The sequence below is a fragment of the Anarhichas minor genome, unplaced genomic scaffold (genome assembly GCF_050575085.1).
Source record: "Anarhichas minor isolate MPS153535 unplaced genomic scaffold, ASM5057508v1 ptg000024l, whole genome shotgun sequence".
In the NCBI taxonomy this organism is placed as follows: domain Eukaryota; kingdom Metazoa; phylum Chordata; class Actinopteri; order Perciformes; family Anarhichadidae; genus Anarhichas; species Anarhichas minor.
Window position 1 is genome coordinate 1,558,198 of NW_027466470.1, and position 25,071 is coordinate 1,583,268.

At 41.0% G+C, this 25,071-nt stretch overlaps 1 protein-coding gene across 6 annotated transcripts; it reads left to right on the forward strand.

Annotated features, from left to right (window-relative positions):
• Positions 1-2,036: 2,036 nt before the first annotated feature.
• zmynd11 (zinc finger, MYND-type containing 11) lies at positions 2,037-24,303 on the forward strand. 6 transcript variants are annotated; one of them, XM_076098190.1, is made up of 16 exons: positions 2,037-2,231; positions 5,751-5,886; positions 9,526-9,685; positions 10,853-10,876; positions 13,760-13,921; positions 14,412-14,489; positions 14,942-15,034; positions 15,629-15,716; positions 16,165-16,220; positions 16,368-16,445; positions 16,713-16,831; positions 17,115-17,475; positions 18,160-18,234; positions 18,931-19,239; positions 19,342-19,527; positions 19,807-24,303. In XM_076098190.1, the coding sequence occupies exons 2-16, from the start codon at positions 5,756-5,758 to the stop codon at positions 19,927-19,929; spliced, it is 2,043 nt and encodes a 680-aa protein (XP_075954305.1). In that variant the 5' UTR covers positions 2,037-2,231; positions 5,751-5,755; the 3' UTR covers positions 19,930-24,303. The 6 variants fall into 6 exon arrangements, with proteins under 6 accessions (XP_075954305.1, XP_075954303.1, XP_075954307.1 ...); XM_076098188.1 differs by having other exon boundaries at positions 2,038-2,241; XM_076098192.1 differs by having other exon boundaries at positions 2,038-2,241; positions 18,961-19,239.
• Positions 24,304-25,071: the final 768 nt, after the last annotated feature.

Below are 25,071 nucleotides of genomic sequence, written 5' to 3' on the forward strand. Positions count from 1 at the left end.
ATGGAGAAAAGAAGCTCTGATGTGAAGCAGCAGGTCAGATCCCAGCAGAGAACTGAAGTGAGTCGAGTCAAAGAGCTTCAGGAGAAGCTGGAGCAGGAGATCACTGAGCTGAAGAGGAACGACGCTGAGCTGAAGAAGCTCTCACACACAGAGGATCACAACCAGATTCTACAAAATGATTCCTCGCTCTCCCATCTCAGTCAATCCTCACAGTTATCTAGCACCAAAGTTCGTCCTCTGAGCTACTTCGAGGAAGTGACAGAGGCTGTGTCAGAAGTCAGAGATAAACTACAGGACGTTCTGAGAGAGAAGTGGACAAACATCTTACTGACAGTGACTGAAGTGGATGTTTTACTGTCAAACTCACAAGCAGAGCCCAAGACCAGAGCTGGATTCTTAAAATATTCACGTAAAGTAACACTGGATCCAAACACGGCACACACACAGCTGTTATTATCTGAGGGGAACAGAAAAGCCACATTAATGAGACAACAACAGTCTTACTCTAATCAGCCAGACAGGTTTTCTTATTGGCATCAGGTCCTGAGTAGAGAGAGTCTGACTGGACGCTGTTACTGGGAGGTGGAGTGGAGAGGAGATAACGTTTATGTGGCAGTTGCATACAAGATTATCAGCAGGACTGGGAGCTCAACTGAATGTGTATTTGGACTAAATAACAAATCTTGGGCATTAACATGTGACAAAAACAGTTATACATTTTGGTACAACGGTGTCAACCTGGATCACAGAGCAGGTATTCTGTCTTTCTACAGTGTCTCTGAAACCATGACTCTCCTCCACAGAGTCCAGACCACATTCACTCAGCCTCTCTATGCTGGACTTTGGCTTCTTTATTCGTCTGGAAACACTGCTGAGTTCTGTAAACTCAAATAGACAGAACTTATAAAAAGGGACAGTGGGTTACATTCTGTTTTTTCCTTATTGCTCATTTTGTCTTTATGCTTGTCACAGAGAGTGGATTGTTGCATAATTTCTTCACCTGATTTATTTCCTTAAAGGGAAACAAACATAGCAAACATCAGTCCTTTTTATATGTGCTTGTAATGTCACAGTAGCACTCTCTATATGCTGTCATATCCACCTACCTCACTTACTGTCTATAAACCCAACCTATTACATGCTTTTTTGCACTCTGCACCATTGCATTATTGTCCAACTGTCATCAAGGATTCAAGGATCATTTATTATCCTACTAAATTGACTTTGACTTGTAAAATTGCAGCACTGCCCCTGTGATAATCGTGGTTGATGACTCCGGTGTTGTGTAGAAAATGTTTTCCTTGTCGATATGTGTCTCCCACCTTTACATGAAACTAAACTGTTAAACAGTAAAAAACAGTAAACAGTTGTATAGCCTACGCTACTGTAAGCTAATTTATTGGGTTATCTTTTAGCAAAGTTCTTTGATTGAACACGAGTTCCCTCTGATAAACAGTTACGCAGTGTAGGCTATATGTCCAGGGCTTTTATTGTGAAAGGTAAGGACGGAGAGAGGGGATCTGGTATGCGCTGCCGTGGTCAAAGTAGTAAAGTTCTCCATCTTGATATTATATATTATATTATATATGTTAAAGCGACTCCAGTCTACTACTGTAAGCTGTAAAGATGTCTTTCCAAGGTGTGACCTGGTCGATGCGCTGGTTGTTAGCCGACCATGTGCTACCATTTAATGTGTTTTGAGTTAAGTACAAAATCTACAAACACGTTCTTCGTTTGTAGAATGACAATTATTTTTATTTGCTTCGCCGTGCATAAAGGTGAACCAAGTACATATTGTTTCCACTAATTACCAAACACACCATTTAGAGCAAGACAAAAATAATCCACAATAACTAGAATATTATATATACAGACAGAATGATTGTTGTGTTGCACAGTGTATTTATAATGCACAGATTTCTTAGCAACACTTCCTAGCCAATCAGAGGCGGAGTAGGGCGGGTCTTACCTCCAGCCGCCATAGCAGTATTTAGTAATTTAGCGGCGTGTGATGCAGTACCGGATTCCACCGCTAGAGTTCTCCCCTCACCAGCTCCGCTCCGCTCCGTTGGCGCTGTTGTCTGTGTTTACCTTCACAGTACTGTGGCCAGCTGGACACAAAAACCACCATCCACAGCCTCTCAACAACCAGGCAGGAACAACACTAATGTGAGCCGCCTCGCATTCGATGCTTCGCGGATTCCCTGAAGCAGCTGTGTGTTGGTGACACTGTAAGCAAAGGTGAGCTTTTAACGGCACACGCTCAGTGACAACACTGCAGCTAGCGCCGTTAGCTTAGTCGTTAGCTGCCTTTCCTAACATGGCGCCCTCCAAAACAAACTAGTAGGTAGCTAAGTTAGCTTACTGTGTTTCGCAGTTTTGGTGACGGCGGACAGAGCTTCAGGTGTACCCGGAATACTACTAGCGTTGTCGTTTTGATTGTAAATGTTATCTAGCTTAAGTTTATCAACCACCCAGCTAAAGGTAAGCTACGTAACATATTATGCTAGCATCGCTAACTAAAATTTACTCACCTACAGACCAACCATTACTTGTACGTGCTTGTTCGGCAGGTTTATGTTCTCATGCAATACATAAGGAATGTACATTGTCTGGTTTAAGTTATTTAGTGCGAGTTAAATCGGAAATGTTGTCTTGATAGGCTTTGGTTTGGTCGTTAGCTAGCATGCTAAGTAACGTTAGCTAGAGCCCGTGGCCTTCCACGGCCAACCCTCTTTGTTTACCAAATCTACGAGTGGTTTTACCTGTGACAGCTAATAACGAGATGTATTGTTAAGTGTTGAACTACAGTGTGATAACCCAGATTATCTTCCATAGAAAAGCCCATTTGGTGTGCTCAGTCTGTCAATGTGGATGCTATTAGCTACTAGCTGGCTAACGGGAGTCAAGCTAAAACAGCTCAACACTGTGTGACTCTTATGGTTGATTTAATTCATACGATAACTATCAGGGATCGTTCTTGAAGTGGAGTCACGTTTGGAGGAGCTGTTGGTTGTTTTTCAGCGCTGTGTAATCTCACTGTTTTACCCCCCATGGGAGCCACAAACCCGTGTCTCCCTAATTGCCCGTCCGGTGTCGCACACCTTGCCTAATTGATTGGGGAGCTCGTTGGCGCCGTTCTGTCATCGTCTTGTGTGAGCTCTCTGGAGACAGAGGTGCAGGAGGTGGCTGTGTTGCATGCATGCAGGCCGGAGTGGCCATGCTGCCATGGCATCAAGGCAGCATGGAGCCATGGCACAGGTGGCCCTCCTTCACGCCTGCTGCCCTTGACACAGAATAGGGGAGCTCACATTACTCACCTTGCTGCTCTGTTGTGACGCTGTGAAGTCTACTCAACTACCTGATTTTTCAATGTCTCACCTTGGCTCTCACATCCAGGAGTGCTGTGACGTTTTTAAACCAAAATGGGTATTAAAAAAAAAAAGTTGATCCACCTCATCTCCTAGTTCTGCGTAGTATAATGTACATATTGACGTTAATATCACAATGTTTGTACACTGTTGCCGTTACCTTGGACAGACAGAGGAAAAGCTTAAATTTAACAATTTTCATTAATAATAAACACAAAAAATAAATCAGTTTTTCCTCCTGGAGACTATTGTTGCATTCAGTGTGGCTGGAATGAATTAATTTAGCACATCCAGAATTTGTAGTTTGAAAAGTGTTGTCTTCCCGATTTGTGCACTTTTCCAGCACGCTGTTTCATCTTATAATGTGTTAAATTCTCAAAGAAACAATTTAATGTTTAACCATTAAACACATCGAATAAGACATCTAATAGAGATAGACGATTCTGTCATATTTAGGCCTAAAGGAATCCAGATGTTGACAATGAGAGCTTGAGTTGAACCTAACATGTAACTTTAATATCAGAGGCATCAGGCTTGCATCTGTGTACTTAAACCCGGGCTCAGATCTAGTCTGTAAAAATATAAAATACTATGTTCAAAGAGATGATTATCCCACAACAATCCAACTCAATAATCCTTCGCTCTGACCACAACCAAAGCATGAACCAACAGGCCACATGAGATATGTTGCCTGTTTGCTGCCAGTGACCACCTGTTTTGTGTTGATAGTCGCGTTGCGTGATTTGCTTATTTGCTCTCAACACCAAATGTGTTTCTTACATGTTTTTTATTTTACCCTGAACCACACTTTGTACTCAGATGAGAAAAGTGTGGAGATGAAACATCCTCCTCTGACATCTGTCGCAGCCTCTTCTCACACAAAGTGCACTGAAGCTAAGCCGCCTCCTTTTAGCTTTTGGCTGCGATTTACGAAAGTGACATCTTAAGTTTCACGGACGGTTAAGAGGAGGACCGCATAAAATTGGATTTGAAGATATTTGGAGAAGGCCAGGCCTGTTCATCACAGTTAAGAGCCAGCCGGTATTATTCCAAACCTTTGAAGGTCTCTTAAGAGTCATATTCCCTCTGACATGTTCTGGGCGTCCAGCACCACACTACTGTATTTGTTTTGATGGTTTGGAAATGTCCTGTTAAGAATGAGAACAAGACATGATATATATTCATGTCTGATATGTAATCAATGCTCTTCAGGAGGTAGATGGCTTACATGTACGCATGTTTATATAAATGGCGTTTGGATTGGACGCTTTAGCCGGATTCTAAATTTATGTCGGAACACATATTGTTGTTTGCATTGCGTTTATACTGTTATGTTGTTAATATTACCGTTGCCATGCTTGTGTGGATTCATAATGTTATGATATTGTGATATATTGGGGTATTTGTGCTATCTATAACTATATAATATCTAATAATCAACAGCACAAATACTGTTTGTTTACAATGAAATGCAATATGCAACGGTTTAAGATTTATTTCATGAAAATGTAGTTTTCGTGTCTCTCACATTATTATGACTTTTTAATGCAACACAGAGAACATTGGTTTGATTATTCAATGTGCATGTTGCACACGTAAGACGTATTTTGATGTTCAGCATTGCAGGCAGTCTGAATATTTGGAAAATGACAAAAGAGCTTGTACGTATGAAATGACGAACTGTCAAATGGCCGAATCCTCCTTCATCATGCTGAACGGTCAGTAATGTCTTTTAAAGACAGTCCCATGTGATTCTTTTTCTTCAATTAGTAAAGAAATGACAATTCTGTGAAAAGTTTGTCCTCGTTATATTTGCCTGTAAAATATAATTTGGACAATGTTCCTATTAGTTGACCAGATCTTGGCTGATAAAACAAAGCCGTACGTTCACGTTAAAGCATCTTCACTTGTTACGGACTTCATTGTGAGAACAATATTTCATATTCATGTTGAGATACTGTATATGTGGATTATTTGTGCGCTCTAAATTAATAACGAGCACCTTGTTCTTTAAAATCTAACTATAAACTCATTTGTATGACCGTTCTGGGCAACACGATGAACATAGTTCAATTATTTAATGGGATTATTGCCTATGTAAGACATATTATCATGTTCAGTATTGCTGATTGGTCTTATGGACGATCTCTTGCAGGGCAGCGAGATTTGCTTACAAAGAAACACAACTACTCCCACAACCAATATTACTACCACGAGTGACACTGCTGTCATGTTTAGGCCATAACCTCAGCTGTTACATCACCAGTATAAACGGTACCACTGGTATTCTTTAATCGGTGGTACTGTGGCCTCCCATGTCTGTATTTTGGTAACACAATTACGTCTGCTGATTTATTTATTTTTCCGTTGTCCACACAGTTAAGATGAATAAGGAAATCATGTCACGCGTGGTGAAGAAGAGGCTGGCGGACCCCAAGGTGGTCCAGTATGTGTGGGCGGCCATCGAGGTCGTCCGCAACCAGAAACAAATCGCAAACATGGACAGGATCTCCAAGTAAGTTAAATCACACACAAGACGGATATGATGATGTGTATCTGTCATGGAATGTGTGTACGTTGACCAAAGATGGGTTCAACTAAATAACAAACAAAAAAACATAGATTCCCACCGATCTAGGCGTCTCTGATTTAATGTTGAGGTTTTAAAATATCTGCCCCTTGAGTCTTTATTCAACCGGCCGAATACAGACGAGGTGAATGGCATGAACGGAGGCGTTTACACTCTGTTGAGCTATTCGTTGCATTATTCTCCGAAGTGTGAAAAATCAAAAAGACAACGAGTGTAACTCATAGATACGCTCATAGACTGTAGATTTAACCGGCAAAAAGTCATAAACCAACTTCCACAATGATGAGAGATTATAATCATCTGTAAACTAATGTCTCATATTCATGGAATACTTTATTGCCTTCATACAAACCCTGTGAAGAAACAAGTTGAGTATTAAATGTATTATAAAGAAGCAAAGTTGAATATGAATTTTAAGACCTCTGAAAACAAATTTTCCTTCTTTGTAAGTTCTCCAGTCATGTAAATAGTGATCGCCTCGCGCCGGCTTCACTACGTCGAGTATAAACTACGCTTTACTCTCCGTGATCCACAGACCGCCCTGCAAACGGATTCCCCAATGACTACTTTTTACATTTTTTTTGTTGCACAACATAAAGTGACAGGAGAGCGAGAAGCGTAGCGAACGTTGGGTTTGAGTAATCGGCGTGCATCTATAGGCATTTTGGAGGAATTTTGTCTTGGGTGGATCTTTAACCTGTACACAAACTTTTATGGTTTGTTCTGCTTACGTGTCCTTAAGCAAGGTATTCCCTGACAGCTCCCTATTCAGAGGGTTCCAGGTGATTTGCAGAGTGATGACCTGAGGGGAGAAAGACAGCGGCCCACACAAACGTGCCATTACTTGAACCCTCCGTATGCCGACACGTTGTGTAATATGAATCATTTCACAGACTTTCTTTATGTGGAATTATAGATTTATACTCGGGAATTAGTAGCTGAATAACTCACCGATACATCATTTATAGATACATGTGTAGAGTAGTAACTGTCTGTTTTCATTAGCAGTCTATTGGCACATTTTTAGAATAATCAATCAATCATTTAGTTTATAAAATGACAGGAAGATTCATTTTCATTTCTAACATTTTGTAAAATGTTAGAAATAAGGGGGAAAAGGCCTAAATGACGTCTACAATTGAAACTCACATTTGAGAAGCTGGAGCCTGAGAATGTTTCATCAGAGTAGTTGCTGATTTAATTAGTTAACAACTAATCCATTGACTCATCAATCATTGTTAATGTGTGTTCTGACACCCTATAATGAACCTCCATATAGTATCTACAGCCGGTTTGGGGGTCCTGATGCTTTAAACATTACTTTTTTTTAAAGTTATCTGTGAAAACGATCCTCACTTTGTTCACAACTATGCAAAATCGAGACAAATAATCCGTCGGCGGGTGCAGCGGAGACCAACTGAAACAAGTTGGCGAGCACCTTTGTGGGGGGGGGGGCTGGCTGGCGGGCTGCCAAATCAATATATCCTGTCGGCAAGTGGCTGTTGTCATGGCAACAGTAAGCAGCGGCATACACACACACACACTAAATCCAGTCACACTGTAGCTTAATTTTGCCAAAAACGAGCCTTGTGGCCAAGAGGGCGATGGTTTTGGTTTTTAGTAATAATAGAGGAGATTAAAGTCGGCGAATAAATTAACCGCCGTCTCTGTCACGTGATGAAGATGTCCGGTAACCTTCTCACACGGCAAGAGTCAGGTAACCGTTAACCAATCTAACCTGGTGTGTGTTTAACCGACTGTAAAAATCATGGTATGTTTGACTTTACTATAGTCAGAATGATCACTCAGTCAAGAAATAACACAAGATACTAAAGAATAACTCTGAACTGTATCCATGAAAATGAACCACAAGGAGACAAAACTCACAGAAATATGCATTCATTTAAATAAAGAAATCTCAACTCCGACATAGATGGAAATGTCGGTCTGATGTGTTGAAAAGTTCTTCCTTTGTTTCCTCTCGTCTCGCCTCCTTGGTACCTTGGTACCTTGGTACCTTGGTTTTACCGTCTTTGCTTGAAGTAATCCAGCCTGACTCGTGTTCACAGACCTTCTGTAGGCCTCTCCATTGTACCTCTGGAGTAAGTACAGACTCTCACCTGACTCCGTGTTGGCTCGTACGTTGGCTCTCTGCCACAGCCGAGGATACGTGACCTCAGAGAGGTTCGCTGCCAGGAATCAAACCGGCCACTATTTGAAATGGTGGATCGCGTGAGAGGAGAAACCAGATGAGAACGACTCCCATGTTTCAAATCACATTTATCTCTAATCAATATTGTTGCCTAAACTTAACTGTCTGTAGTTTTGTTGCCTAAACTTAACTGTCTGTAGTTTTGTTGCCTAAACTTAACTGTCTGTAGTTTTGTTGCCTAAACTTAACTGTTTGTAGTTTTGTTGCCTAAACTTAACTGTTTGTAGTTTTGTTGCCTAAATCAAACAGTTTGTAGTTTTGTTGCCTAAATCAAACAGTTTGTAGTTTTGTTGCCTAAATCAAACAGTTTGTAGTTTTGTTGCCTAAATCAAACAGTTTGTAGTTTTGTTGCCTAAATCAAACTGTTTGTAGTTTTGTTGCCTAAATCAAACTGTTTGTAGTTTTGTTGCCTAAACTAAACTGTTTGTAGTTTTGTTGCCTAAACTAAACTGTTTGTAGTTTTGTTGCCTAAACTAAACTGTTTGTAGTTTTGTTGCCTAAACTAAACTGTTTGTAGTTTTGTTGCCTAAACTAAACTGTTTGTAGTTTTGTTGCCTAAACTTAACTGTTTGTAGTTTTGTTGCCTAAACTTAACTGTTTGTAGTTTTGTTGCCTAAATCAAACAGTTTGTAGTTTTGTTGCCTAAATCAAACAGTTTGTAGTTTTGTTGCCTAAATCAAACAGTTTGTAGTTTTGTTGCCTAAATCAAACAGTTTGTAGTTTTGTTGCCTAAATCAAACTGTTTGTAGTTTTGTTGCCTAAATCAAACTGTTTGTAGTTTTGTTGCCTAAACTAAACTGTTTGTAGTTTTGTTGCCTAAACTAAACTGTTTGTAGTTTTGTTGCCTAAACTAAACTGTTTGTAGTTTTGTTGCCTAAACTAAACTGTTTGTAGTTTTGTTGCCTAAACTAAACTGTTTGTAGTTTTGTTGCCTAAACTAAACTGTTTGTAGTTTTGTTGCCTAAACTTAACTGTTTGTAGTTTTGTTGCCTAAACTTAACTGTTTGTAGTTTTGTTGCCTAAACTTAACTGTTTGTAGTTTTGTTGCCTAAATGAAACTGTTGGACTGTTTGTGGTTTTGTTGCCTAAATCAAACTGTTTGTAGTTTTGTTGCCTAAACTTAACAGTTGGACTGTTTGTGGTTTTGTTGCCTAAACCTACGTGTACGTAGTTATTTTAAGGCCAATCATGATGTGTTTTCTTAACCTAACTAAGTGGTTTTGTTGTCTTAACTTTAGTTTTTAAAGAGACTGTGTTGAAGAGTCTTGAGCAACTATTTCAATGTAAAATGTTATGACGAATGGCTACCATACGCACATAGCTGAATTACTTCTCAACCTCCACCTGCGCAGGTACCTGAGCCGTGTGTTTGGCATGCACCCGAAGGAGACTGCCAGGCAGCTGAGCTTGGCGGTGAAGGACGGCCTGGTGGTGGAGACCCTGACTGTTGGCTGCAAAGGCACCAAGGCCGGCATCGAGCAGGAAGGATACTGGCTGCCCGGGGAGGAGATGGTAAGTTTAGCAACATTTAATCCTTCATTCTAGATTATGAGTTATTGGTCACCAAAAACAAGCGGATTCATCCTTTGTATGTCTGATATTTACGTGGTGGGAGTCTGTGTGTTGACATTGTGAGCAACATGTCCCATAGAGCTGAATGGTGGAAGCGAACTTGTTTGAGAACAACTAAATAAATTAGCTTTTACCGGCCTCTAACGGCCAACATGATGGGATTTTGTTTTATGTAGTTTTAGCACTGAAAAATAAATCCCTAACCAGAGAGAGTTTTTGGCAGCTTCTAAAGATTATAGTAATGCTAAGTAGATACAAGTATTGTAGAATGGCTAACAGGAAGTGGTATTAAGGTTTGAAAATGTGCAGCATTAAATAGGCATCATCTTTGTTTTAACTTTGTCTCATTTCCCTTGTTCGTTGACAGTGTAGCGATGCTTTCACTTGTCTCTGCCTCAGTAGCGTAGCTCTACCCGAGGAGAACCCTCATGCCGTCTGCCATGTGTAATGCAAATAGCACTTAACGGATTACCGTGCAAGTGGCTTTAACGTGTAGCCGGTGGCCGCTTTAATCACAGTGATATTTAACACCCTGGCAGTACCTGTCAGGCTTTACCCATTAAACTACAAGAGCATCGTCAGAAGTATCATGCAGGGAAAACAGAAGTAATGGATGGGATTTGAATTAGAATAATATAAGTATGTATACCGTTTAAATATAATTGCATTGCTCTGCAACAGCTTGGGTACATGTTTACTTCCTGTCAGCTGATGTCACTGACACGCACCGCAACAAGGAACCAATAAAACATTTAAAAAAAGGGTCATTACATCATATTTTGTATTATTTATACCGGTACCGTTCATTCTTTTATATATTCCTTGAACTTCAGAAGGACACACTGGAGAAATGTTTACGTTTTACAACTGTGAAAGAGTCTACAAGTCACTGTGAGGGAGAACTCAACAAAGTCCAGGACCTGTGCTGCGTTCAAGACAACTCGGTGGTCGTAATCTTCCCACTTGAAATATCCAGCTTCCTAATAAATACATACTTATATGTACATATATACTGTACATGTATCAGGTGTCAGGTATGCTCAGGTGTTTGTTTGTTTTAGCAGCAGGACTTTTAAACACTGATCTCTCAATCATTTGCAATCACAGGATCCGAAAGTAGAAGGACACAAGGTAAGGGCTGCTTTGTTATTACCAAATTCAGGGTTTGTTACCTCATATCGATGCCTTCATGTTTCTGTCCCCTCCTCCTCTCAACTGACATCATTCTGTGAGGAAGCCGCTCTGCACTGATGTGAGTGCAGGTTGCAGAAAGTCTAAACAACATACAGTTTAAAAGTTGTAGGCTATTTTAAAATGACATGAAAGTCCATCTACGTGGTTAAATCTCTTGTTTGAGTGATCAGTGATGAAATATGTGCTACTTCTCTACAGATGTGCTTGATTTAAATAAAACAAAAACACTCACTTGGCTCAAAGCTGCTTCCAGGTGTAAGTGTCAGATTTCTGAGGATCTGTGAGGCAACAAGCGAAGCAGTTTACCTCTAAAAGGAGCCGGATCCTGGGCTTGTTGTTGTGTCGGTCATTAGAAGCTGAACCCTGCTGCTCAGCCTCTCTCAGCCTCTCTCAGCCTCTCTCAGCCTCTCTCAGCCTCTCTCAGCTTCTCTCCGGCGTTTCCCAGCTTGACTCGGGCCAGTGCAGCGCTGTTAACCAGAGAAGTGGGGAGACCTGAATATCTGACTTTAAATACAGTCTTATGTTTTGCTATTTTATATATTTTTTATTGCCAAGTTTCTCCACAGACACCGTGTCTGTTGTTCCTCAGTCTGCCGTGGAACCACAGACACCGTGTCCTTGGCTCAGAGAGCTCCGCTCTTGTAGAAGCCAGCCACTCGTGGTTCATCAGGCAGCCCAACGATAGTGAAGTGCGTCTTGACATTCGACAGAACACGAGGGACGTTTCTATGTCGTCAAGTGTTTGTGTGGGCGACGAGTCTGTGGATGGATTTTCAGAGTGTATTCACACCGAGATGACCTCCTTCACGGACTTCTTTCTTCCCGATATTGATTGATATATTTATTATATTATGGATGCAGCTAATGGACATATATCTTATTGATTCATCTTTTTTTTTGTATCATTCATTTAGTGTATAAAATCCTAGAAAGCTGTAAAAAAACAAACTAGTCATCACAACTTCTCAAAGCTGTCGGTGACATTTTTAAATGACTTGTGTATATTTTATATTTGCAATGATATAAAGCAGCAAATCTTTTACTTTTTAGGAGCTGGAAACACATTTGTTTTGTTCTTGATTAAATTTCTGTCAATCGACAAATCAAGTCTGTGCTCGCGCCCTGCTGGTGGTGAAAGGTTACGTTACGTGTGATTCTTAACAGGTTTAGAGAATTTGGGGGATTTCTTTGTGCTTTGATTGAGCGGCACTTAGTCACGGCTCTCCTGCTCTCCCCTACCGAGCCGCTCCAGACTGTGAGTGGGAGGAGTTGGACTCTTGACAGCTTAATAGGAAGTATGAACAGCTAGAAAAAGATAAATCAACTGTCTCTGTGCCCTTCACGTGAACCACTACTACTGCAGCGTGTTTATTCAGGGCTGCACAGTTATGGCCCAAATGATAAGCTCACGATTACTTTTGATTGATAAGATCACCGATATTTATCACGATTATTCATTGAATTTTTAGGAACAAGCTATTTTTTTTATTGCATTTTCACATTTAAACCAGAAAGCACTGCTTTCACTTCCGTGTTCTGCGACATCCGTGCGAATCTTATCAAAATAAAACTTATTCACAGTGCATCTCCTAGAAGCAAAATAATATTGTACCAATAGTCTTAATTCCAGTACCCTTCATGACATTCTTTCTCTGAGAAATAGACGTTTTATTCAAAATAAATAAAGACAGTTTTCAGATGAAATAAAACATCTGTAACTGTACAAGAACTTTTACTTAAAGATAAAGACGGCAATGCTTCATACGGGACAAACTGCTTCAGCCACCATAAGTGATCTGTAGCAAGACTGTTTTGAGGTTTGATACCCGGTGCTGAAGTTAACCGATAGCTAACCACAGAAGTACCTCACGGTTCATTTGAATGTTAGATGTCAGTTGTTTTGCACGTGAGACAAACCTCAAACGCCTTGTTTTTAACAAGTCTTTATGTATTTGTACAACATGTACTTGTGGATACGCAGGGATGCGGTACATGCACAAACATGTCCTTTATAGAGTATTTATTCCTGGAAAGGATTCACTGGATGTGTTTTTAATCGGAGCAGAGTTTGGCAGTAATACACACTTCCACATATTCACACTGGAGGGGCAACTCGGTCCAGATTCTTTTGTTTGTTTGTTCTATGAGAAGAGAAATCAGGCGAGTTTCTTGCTGAAAAAGCTTATTATCATAAAAAGGGTTTTATTTCTCATCCAGATCTTCTCAGCTGGTTCACAACTTGAGTTAGTGACCTCGTGTTGCTGTGAACTCCGTGCTACCAACACCTGCTGTTGTTGCTACGGCCAGCGTGGTTTTTACTTTATTTATCTTTTAAACGTTCCCTTCATTGAATACTACACCTGCGTTATTTCCATAGTCACATTCTGGAAGAAAGTTAATTTTTTTGAAATACTTAATATTTATTTTCTGTATATTATAATGCAGAACCAGGATCTGTTGTCACCCAGGTGAGCTGTCACCTGGATTGGTGCGTTTGGAGCTGCAGCAGCTAAAAAGAAGTGACACTTCTAACAGGAGACCAGCCAATGTTCTCTTTATTCAGCTTAAATGTAACCTGGCACTTTGAACTCTTTTATTAAAGCATCACTGATCATACAAGTGTAGACATTTAACCTCTTCAGTTTTAAGCATCTAGATCTTGTGTTTCATGGAAATAGAACCTGAAACAAAGGAGTCCAATCAGAGCTAGTTTTAATTAACAACTGAGGATGAAGAAGGTTGCCCCCCCCCTCCACCCCGCTGCTGTGGCAGGCGGGGGGGTCACCCAGACTTGTGCTCTGCCGTGTCTTCCCCATCCAGGAGTGGGAGGCGGAGAGCCACGACTGGTACTGCTTCGAGTGTCACCTGCCGGGCGACGTCCTCTCGTGCGACAACTGCTTCCGGGTTTACCACCTCAAGTGTCTGTCGGACGAGTTCAAGCCCAGAGACGCAGGATCCCACTGGCAGTGCGTCGTCTGCAGGGTAGGTGGTCACACGGGAGGCTCGTGTACTCGTTCCTCTTTAAGGATCAATGAGCATGTTCTTTTGGAAAGGAAAGGCTCATATGTAATAATCCTGCAGAGACAAATAAGTCACGTTTCTCTTGCAGAAATCTTGCTGAGTTGGCTGTTTCTCTTCTCTTCTCTCTCCTGAGGAAGAGTTTTGTTTTCAAGACATTTAAGAAATCTGTTTTTTGCCGAAAAACAAAAAAACAACGTGTTAGTGTTGTCAATATTTGTCATTTAAACCGGTGTCCCTGTAAGAAAAACATTATTCTTGATCATTCGTAGCTCTCGTTGTCTTTATTGTTGTTCCTCCTCTCTTCTGCCAGGTCCTTTGTGTGTCTCTGGTATGTTTGAGGACGGTGCACTGGGCCATTATGAATATACATATTTTAACTGTGTATTGGAGCATTTGGGTTGCAGGTTTCGGATCAGACTTGATCTCAGCTTTACTCCTCTCTGTCCTGCAGGGCAGTAAAAAGAAGAACCTGAACAAGCAGGAGATGAGTAAATACCTGCGCTTCATCGTGCAGCGCATGAAGGAGAGGGTGAGAACAACCATAACTTTATTGTTTGTGTGTGTATATATATATATATATATATATATATATATATATATATATATATATATATATATATATATATATATATATATATATATATATATATATATATTGTGTATAACTACCCACAACAGCCCTCACCCCCCCATTAGGAAAACAATGATCCATCTCCTCCACCCCCCCCCCCCCCCCCCCCCCTCCCCTCCCTCTCCAGCCTCCACTCTATTAAAGTTCTGATTAATCTCATTACTTCTCCTCCCCACCTCTCTTGTTCTCCCCTTCCTGTCTCCCTTCATCCCACCATACCATTAAATAAAAAGGTATCACATCTCATCAGTTAGCCTCCATGTTGCCTGCATGTGTCCCTGCCTCATTACTCCCCCGTCCTCCTCTCTATGACGCGGTATTAAATCATTATCCCTCCTCTGCGTCTGCAGGCGGTGGACCTGAACAAGAAAGGCAAAGACACTAAACATCCCATGTACAAACGGCTGATCCACACCGCGCTGGAGGTCTCAAACATCCACGAGGTAACCGCCACAAAACGCCCGCCATCTCTTTCTGTCTGACGCTTTCTCTACTTTATTTATTCTTATCATGAATATTGACCTTGTTTATTGTTAATCCTGTGCTTTTAACTCTTCCTGTTTGATTCAAACATCCCAGCACACTCTCTCTAGTCAACAAGCGTTATCAGAACACTCGTGGAGGTACAGAACATCACTGGGTTACTTTGCTACTCAAGAAAACTTAGAAATGTAAAGATTCTTAGGCGAGTTCTGGAGTCATAAGCAGCATCTTTTATTCTATGTGGATTTATTGATGACTACTTGTGGTGAACATTAAATACGTCACAAAGTCTCTCTGTACTGGTGTCAGGCTGTGGTCAGTGGAGCGTCTCATCCAGACACACTGGAGCTTTATCCAGACCAGAGTGTTTGTTAGAGTTAATAAGTCTACTGCCCTCTGCTGGACCGCTCACATGTCAACAAACACAAACAACACACGCTCAGTGTGTGAATAGACTTCTTTGTACTTGTCTCCTCTGTCTGACCAACTTTCTCTCGTTCTGTATGTTTGACTCTCTCTGTCTCCCTCCCTCTCTCTCTCCCTCCCTCCCTCAGAACCTGTCTGAAGGAAAGTATAAAACCTTTGAGGAGTTCAAAGCGGACGCTCAGCTGATTGTTCACAACACTGCCATCTTGTATGGAGGTGAGTCAGCGTCACCATGTTCCCCTCTGGGCTTCAGCTCATTGTTTTACAATTTCTCTCGAGGTTTATATATTTTATTTCACTCTAACAAGTATAAAGTAAAGTCCTCAAACTGAATCCTCTCCTGCGAGCGGATAATATATAATTATACGTTTCAGTTCACGGGACAAACGTACTCCTGTGTGCATCATTTTATGAAAAGCTGATTATTGGTAATTTAATTAATTATTTGTAAACTGCATTACCTGCTAAATATGGCGTGAGTAAGATATTCTCTTGTTCTCTGGCTCTCATTATATATATATATATATATATATATATATATATATATATATATATATATATATATATATTGTATATATCTTGCACCAGCTGTTCTGTGTGTTATCAGTCCTAATGTGTCTTTAAACATTTACTTTAAGAGTTTAAAGTCGACCGTTTCTTTCAGTTCACAGCGACCAGGCGGAGATCGCACGGCTGCTCTTCAGCGACACGTGTCACGAGGTACCGCCGTCTTATTTATCTACGGTTCAGAGCTCATCAGCGTACGTCTGCCTTGATCTTTATGTTTGTGATGAGTCCAGATTTGTTGAACTCTTCTTTCTTTCTCCCTCGTTCCTTCTCTCTCTTCTTCTTCTTCTTCTCCTCCAGTTGAACGAGCTGCTGTTGTGTAAGACCTGTTTCTACCTGTCCAACGCCCGGCCAGACAACTGGTTCTGTTACCCCTGTGTGAGTACAAGCTGCTCTCATCACAACACACGGATCCATCTTTAGGTCTTTCTGTTCATACAACAGTTATTAATGGCAGCAGTTACGATACAATTCTAACGTTGTTTTTGAAGAAAAAAGCACAAAATCACTGTTATTTTGACAAAACGTACATTTCTTTTTAGTTCTTTCTGACAATTTTTTGACCAAAGAACTAAAATGTGAATAATGCTGCTGCTCCGAGTCATCAAACGATGCATAACTTGTGTGTGTGTTTTGCCTCGGCAGACACCCAACCATGACCTGGTGTGGGCCAAGATGAAAGGATTTGGCTACTGGCCGGCTAAAGTCCTTCAGAGGGATGAAAGCCAGGTGGACGTGCGCTTCTTTGGCCACCAGCACCAGAGGTTAGCACAGAGGCAGACATCGCAGTAACGCACCTTTCTGTTGCTTTTGGCTGAATTTCAACACCTCAGGTTGAGACGGATGATCTCCTCATTACTAGAGGCCATCTTTATTCTTTATTAATTCTTTCCCAGAACGCTCCAGATGATCGTCTCTGTTCTCACACCATTCATTCATTCATCCAAAACAGACGGAAACACGGTTAAAATGGACCGAAACGAATGAAAAAGGTGCAGTGCTGCTTGGTAAATCTCGAGCACTGTTTTTCCCCCCTGTCCTCCGCAGAGCGTGGATCCCCGCGGACAACATCCAGGACATCAAGGTGAGCATCCAGCAGCTGCAGGTGAAGCGCAGCAGCGGCTGGAAGAAGGCGTGCGAGGAGATGGAGCTCTACCAGCGCTTCCTGCGAGAGGGCCGCTTCTGGAAAACAAAGATGGAGGAAAGCAGCATGCCGTCACTACCGCCTCTGCAGCAGAGTCAGAGTCAGAGTCAGAGTCAGAGTCAGAGTCAGAGTCAGAGTCAGAGCCAGAGTCAGAGTCAGCAGCAGCAGGAGGGCAGCGGGAGGACGGACAGGCTGGAGAGGACGGACGAAGCCGAGTCCAGCATCTCCTCCACCAGCAACGAGCAGGTCCGACAAGTAAGTGGGGTCAGTTCAGTTTACTCCTGTTAATGTTGTCGTGCTCTGTTTTATGCCTCATGAACGTAAGTGATACAGGACGAGAACACGAGCGTCTCTTTCTGTTGATTAGCCAGAGTGGACCCGTGGCCGACGGCGTGTGTTTGAACTCTAAACGTGAATTGTTGCAAGTCCTCATTTTCTGTCTTGCTGCAGTTCGTCACATTTAGTCAGAGATGTGATTAAAATCAGTTTCATTCATGCAACGTTTAAACTGTTTAATCACAAACACCAAGCCAACAGTTTATCATCTGTACCAACGTTATACAGCGCTTTGGAGAAAATGGATTAAAAGGAACAAAAATGAGAAACCAGGTCGTCAAATACTCTAGAGATGAAAACAGCAAACTGTGCCACCTGGTGGCTGAACGTAGTACAACATATTCAATAGTATCCACAAGTTCTTTTTATGTATTTTCTTAAATACATTTATAGATGTTTTATTAATGATCATGATAAACATTTAATACTAAAGTAGAAATGGAAAGCGTTTGGGTACATATTCTACCGTTGAGCTGAGCAGAAGGTGTTTTATTATTTAAATCATAATAAAGTTGTTTCTGTAAAGACACGCTGATAACAAATGAACAGCAACAACCTGTTAAAAGGTGTTTAAAAAAAGTTATACAATTTATTTTCTTCCTGTTTTTCCAGCTCAAAGGCAGCCTGGAGCCCAAGGCCAAGAAAAGCCGTCGATCTCAAATGGTCGAGCCCAAAGAAGAAGTCAGTGTAAGTGAGACCGTCTCCACACACACACACACACACACACACACACACACACTGATGATGTTTGTTAGTGGTTGGATAAATATGTGAGTATGTCTTATCTAGAAGCTTATTGCAGCGTTAGATTAAATACCTTTTATGTTTTTAGAAGTAACTATTTGTCCTTTCGCTGTGTACGGAGATCAGAACTGCTTCCAAAGCATATAAAAAATAAAACAACAGATCGTTGGATGATGTAATCGACCAATGAAAACCAAGTATAAAACAAAGTGTGTGTAATAAACATTCATAAAGCAGCGGAGGGATCGTTGTGACAGTGAAATATGCTGTTTGTGGCGCGTCAGACGTCTCCGTCAGACCTGCTGCCAGCGACAGTATCTGGACCTCATCAACTCACAGTCACAGCTTCATTAGTTGATATTGAGTTAATCCATCCGTTCTATGGAAGCTGTCCAGCCTCAAGTTGCTGTAATTTGATTAACTGCATCGTTAGGAGTTATTATTGTTACGCACGGCTGGAAGAAATGAAAATATGTGATATTACAAGAAATAATTCTCGGTCGTCTCGTCCCTACTGACGTACTTTGGCTGGTGTTAAAATGAACTCTGTGGTTTAAAATGGTCTTTGAATGTAAGAAACCTCGTTCATCAGTGTTTCTAAAGAACGTGTCCTTTTCTGTCATCTATTGACCTTTTCAGTCTGTGCTCCAATGCTCGTCTCTCCACCAGGACCCGGAGCCCGAGATGGAGGCGGTGAGCTCCAGCCAGGAGATCCCGGTGTCCTCGGCGCCCCAGCAGCCCGAGAGGCTGTCGGTGTCCACGCAGACCAAGAAGGCCGGCGGCGGGTCGCCGCGCACGCTGCACCGCGGCACCCAGACCAGCAGCGACGGCGCCTGCCAGAACATGTGCCACGAGAAGTACACCAAGGTCTTCAACGACGTCAAGGAGATGATGAAGGCCGACAACAAGAGGGAGACGGAGAGGGTCGTCAGAGAGGCTCTGGAGAAGGTTGGTGCTGGACGATCGGGGGGGGGGGGGGGGGGGGGGGGGTCTGTATGTCTGTGAGAGGGTCTTCAGCTCTTAAGGAGTCTCTCTGTCTCCCCCCTTCAGCTCCGTGCGGAGATGGAGGAGGAGAAGCGCCAGGCGGTGAGCAAGGCGGTGGCCGGAGCTCAGGCGGAGATGGAGCGCAAGTGTAAGCAGGTGAAGGAGAAGTGTAAAGAGGAGCTGGTGGAGGAGGTGAAGAAGGTGGTGGCCCAGAACAAACAGCTGGTCTCCCAGACCAAGAAGAAGCAGTGGGTGAGTCCTGGGACTAAGTAGCCGTCTAACGTTTGTTTAAACAATATTTATAAAAGTTATACGTCATGTAGGGCTGCAACTAACGATTATCTTCTAGTTTAATCGATAAAAAAAGTGTTTCTCAGCGACGTAGCAGCAATCTAACAGCAGCATTAATTACATTTATACAACCACAATATCAGGTTTGTCCGTTCCTGTTTGTTTAAATGATCTTTCCACGTCTTCCAGCTTGTTCTTGAGTGCTTCCCCTGAGCTTGTTGTTGTTGTTGTTGTTTGCAGTGCTATAACTGTGAGGAGGAGGCCATGTATCACTGCTGCTGGAACACCTCGTACTGCTCCATCAAGTGTCAGCAGGAGCACTGGCACGCAGACCACAAACGAACCTGCCGCAGGAAGAGATGAACAAGCCCCGCCCCCTCCCTTTGACCTTACACAGCACGCCATTGGCTCTCTCCCTCTCCTCCTCCTGTCAGTCAGTGTCTACAAAACACACACACACACACACTTCCCTCCTGCTTCTCTACTGGCCTTCCTGAAAACTTTGTGGACCCGACGTTTTCTGCGTGAAAAGAGCGATTTGTTACCTTTTTTATTTTCCTTTTGTTTCTATTATTTAATATACCCATCGTATTGATTTATATACTATTGTTTTATTCTCTGAATCGTGAACAGATTGCTCGAGAGCAGAGTTACGGTATGATTGTTGTGTTGTTGTTTTTCACGATTTATTATTATTTTTTCTTTACTGAAGTGCTGACGTTGAGCTTGTGTCAGAGAATGTTATTTAAGTGTGTCGTAACAGATGAGCGTTAACTGAATACATTTTATTACCCGAATTTTTAAATAATCCACTTTTCTTACTGTAAATGCAACAAATACACGCCGTCGATCGTACAGTTCAGACACAGCGTGAGTCCCGTCGCTGCGTCGAACGAGCTCCGCTTTCATAGAGAAAACATTCAAAAAATGACAAAAAAAACTGCAGAGATGTGGACGACGTGGCTCACCGTGTTCGTGTTTCCTTCAGTGTTTTTATTAAACTCTTGCGGTGAGTAGCACCTTTTTATCGTTTCTACCTAAAATCATATCGAGTCCTCGAGTCACTTATTGGGAACACAGGGTCACGACGTCGGCCGCAAAGAGGAGTCGACTAGATAACTCTTCCATGTATTATTATAACTATGACATCATTATGCACATCCCGGGGCTCTTTCTTAATAGACTAGTTTTTATGAATCCGATATTAAAAAAAAAAAAAAAAATGAAAAGCTTTCAATTGGTTCTAAATTGAGGAAATGTTGAGCAATCTTTCCTGAGCTGGATCTTAGAGAGGTTCCATGAGTTCACTGTTTCTCCTCCTTTTGTTTTCTTAACGACCCGAATGCTTCTTTGTAATATTGCCAAAAAACACACACGAGACATTTAGTTGAAGCTACCTGAAGACACGCGGTGAGTCGTCCCTCCTCCTGCGTCCTACAACCTTAAAATAACTTTATATATATTTTTACAAGCTTTGTCGGTTTCATTTTTACGGGAGCTTTGGGAGGCGAGTGAGAAACAAACATATCTGGTGATCCAGATTCTGTCGTTATGATTTAAGAACAGGAGAAACAATAATGTGTCTGTGGAACAGGTCACTCAAAAACCCTTGTTGACGTGAGTGTTTTGTTGTGATACTCACTTTGGCCACTAGAGGCAGACATGCACCACTACCCCATGTTCTAGATGGGTAAAATAGCATTCACATAACATCTCATGTTCAGCCTCTTGTGGCCGCAGTGAGTATTACAACAAAAACAAACATTTTAGATGAAGAAATTAATAAAATAGAGCTTAGAAAGATTATCCGGGCAAAAGCTTCTTTCCCGCTGTTCTTAAGTCGTAAAACAAACTATTCAGACGAGGCCGACGCCTCTCAGCGCTCCCGTGCATTCTGAAGTGACGTGCACTCTGAAATAGTTTCTTTCCTTTGTCAAACCTGAAGTGACTCTTTCACTGCGTACGCTGTCGTCGGTGGTCGCTGCCGGTTTCTCTTTCTTTTCTCATCCTCTTGCTCCCAGTGAGGCGACGTGCATGTTGATGGTTTCATAGTTTGTCTTCTTTTCCTGTCATTACGGTAAAACAAAAAAACAGACCAGAAGCTCGCTGGTGTTTAATAAACAGTGACGATGGATGGACCAATATAAAACATTATGCAAATGTGAATGATCAAATTCATCTTTTCTACAGCTTCCTGCACTAGATGTTGAGTGGTGTATAAATACGGTGCTCGGAAACTTCTTTCTGTTTCTTAAAGGGGCGATAAAATTGCCACTTTAAGATTATCTTTGATTTTCTGAGACTCTTTTAAAGTTGCTCGACTGTTTCCTCGGTTATGACGATTGACTGAACGGAGGAACGTGAGTCAGTTACTCTGTATCGACGCAGATTGCTGTTAATCGATTTGTGCTTCTTTTAACATGTGACAAATAAAATACCGTAAATTCTCACATAGTGGGCAGGACCTTTTTTATTCATCTCGACTAAAGAAAGACGGGACTTTTATATCTACGGTCTGTAAATTACATTTTAAAACTTCTCTCAACGCTTCAGGTGCAAATACCACACTACATTACTACATAGTATTTGTACAACATGTACTACATAATAATTGACCTGGTGAAACAGTACAGTTGTTCAAGTTACTCTTCCATTCAACAGGACTTAATCTACATCTGCAAACAGACGAAACAAAGTGTTTTTCAATGACTTAATACTTTTTAACGTGATATATTTATGTAGGTAGTACTCCCAATTATGTACTACATACTATGTGAATCAAGTGTGTACTTTATACTTATATTATATAAGTATACTGTTTTCCAGTTATTACACAAGAATTCCTCACGCTTCAACGTTTTATACCAACAGGAAATGACACAATACGCGTCACGTTAGGGCTGCAACTAATGATTATTCTCATTATTGATAGTGTGTATATATCATTACATCATAATATCCAGTATTTTATTTGTATCGTTACTGTTAGAAAGTATTGGAAAGGGTCTTCAAATGACTTGATTTGTCCGTTAAACACCAAATAATATTCAATTTACATCGATATAGAACGGAACATTCTCACGTTTTGAGAAGCTGGAAAAGCAAAATCTTATTGTTTAATGTTTGATTTGATTCATCGCTTATACGATGTATTGATCTGAATGTTCTTGGTTTTATTTCCCAGTGTGAACACGCTGCTGAGTGAGACTTTGTCGTATGGATCTCTTTTATCTCCGAATGTTTTCTTTGGGAAATATGTTCTGGAAATCTGAAGAGTTTCATAAACAGCAGCCGACAGCAAAAGCTGCTGTTATTCATCAAATCCTATTTAAAAACCAACATTGTGTTGGTGCGTCACAGAGGCAGTATTGAGAGACGCACCAACACAATGTTGGTTTGTTTTGGTGGTTTTTGACCCGATCCAACACACACACACACACACACAGTGTTCATGGTGATGGAACTCGTCACTGTGTTTTCTATAGTGTTTGGCCCAGAATAAGAAGGCGTATCCGGCTTTGATACACTTGTTTTAACAGCGTAAAGATATTATTATTATTATTGTCTGAAAACTGTCCACTATTAGAGAATTTACGGTAACTGTCGTTCCGGACTTTAAATACTTCACACCTTTCGCTCGTCTTTCTTCTGAAACTCATTTAAGTGTATCACTTTAAGATGTAACATGTTTCTGTACAGTTTGAGCGTCTCTCTCTTCTGATCCAGCGGCTTCACATTTAAGTCTTGATTTCTGGAGAAGAGTTCTTTTCATGTTCTCTCGTTCTTCACCACCGTCCTCCTCCTCCTCCTCCTCCTCATCATTGCACTACATGTAAATAAATGTTTTTCCTGCTTCACATTGTGTACATTGTAAATGTATTCACGAATATTCAACTTCAGTTGTGTTCACAGTGACCTGGATGACTGTTAGTCTGGTTTTGTACAGTGTACAACCGTTAATCACACCCGCTGTCCTCGCGCTCTCAGCTCCTACTTTCATCTTTTCTCTTTATTTTAATCTCAGCGAGAGCTCCGCCTCCGATTCATCTAATATCTCGATATGTCACGCTGAAAGCCAAACTAATAATAACTTGTATGTTCTCCCCAAACTGACACATTTGATGTTCCGCGTTTATTTCTTTTCACTGTTTTTATATTCGTCCATCCAGCCGCAAAGAAAAAGAGATTTCAGTGTGAAACGTTTTTGATGTCATTCCAGTTGGTGTTATTTCTTTGATCTGCATGAGTAAAGGTGTGTGTGTGTGTGTGTGTGTGTCTTTGTTCTCTTCCTCTTCATGTACTGCAGAAAAAGACCTGGTTGCTCTCAGAGTGAAGCAATATGACAATGATGTTTGTTCTTTTGATTTCTGGAACTATTTTCTGCTTGAAAAAGTGAGTAATCGATGAGATCGTCGCCCATAACCGGACCTCCCACTGTTCTTATTCCACAGTATTATAGTACACAGTACTCCACAGTATTATAGTACACAGTACCACGTGAGTACTAGCTGAGATCCTGCTTGAGCTCACGGAGTAGTTGTGTGCTTCCAGCTGGAATAACAGCGGTGTGTCCCGTCCTCTGTCCTCTGTCCTCTGTCCATCTGTAAACTATTCATCGTGGCTTAATAACATTTTCTATGCTCCGGACGTTTCTTTTTTTTTTATGCTTTAGCTAGCAATATGTATATAAATATATTCTATGTGCTAACATGGAGGAAATAAATGTATCAACAAGTTCTTGTGTTTCCGGTGTTTGTTCATGTTCTACTTCTTTACCTTTAAGACGTGGACTCTTACAGAACGTGTTCCTTCCTCTCGGTATTTATTCCTGCAGGTCGTTTAAGACGTCGATCGATTCCTCAAAACACTGAACGTATGATCTGAAGATACGTTTCTGTAATAACGGCGTCGTGTGAAAAGTTAACCGGATGAATAACGAAAACACATCGACTTATGACGTACTGTACCATGACTATGTTTTATAATATGATTGATGACATTCTATGATTTATTTATATTCATGGCCGAACCCATCACATATTTCAACGTCCTATACTATGACTTTTTCACATTTTCCGGCATAGAACACTATAACCCTTTATACATGAAATCTTTCGACTTACTACACTGTTTTTTTCAACAATATTTTTGACATTTTATATTTTTCGACATAGTATACTGTGACTTTTTTGACTTCCTGACATTTTTTAAAAATAACATTTTCTTCAAGAATTCTTTTTGACATACTATGACTTCATGTAATTTTTCTAAATATACTATGACCCTTTTTTCTATACTATACAAAATGTTCTATATACTATCACCCATTTTTCTAAACTTTTGGCATACTATATACACTGACGTTTTTTCAACAATTCTTTTGACATACTATACTGTGTTTTTTATAAGAAATGTTAGAAAAAAGGATCGTATAACTGTCATGAAAAAAGTAATGTTATGACTTTTCGATGATGTACTAGGACGCTTTTTTCAAGAAATGTTTCA

Excerpts from the sequence above, each read along its gene's own strand:
- zmynd11 (XM_076098190.1), top strand. The coding sequence starts at position 5,756 with ATGAATAAGGAAATCATGTCACGCGTGGTGAAGAAGAGGCTGGCGGAC. Across the intron at positions 16,446-16,712 it reads ACTGGTTCTGTTACCCCTGT|ACACCCAACCATGACCTGGT; the intron begins GTGAGTACAAGC and ends TTGCCTCGGCAG. Across the intron at positions 19,528-19,806 it reads AGACCAAGAAGAAGCAGTGG|TGCTATAACTGTGAGGAGGA; the intron begins GTGAGTCCTGGG and ends TGTTGTTTGCAG.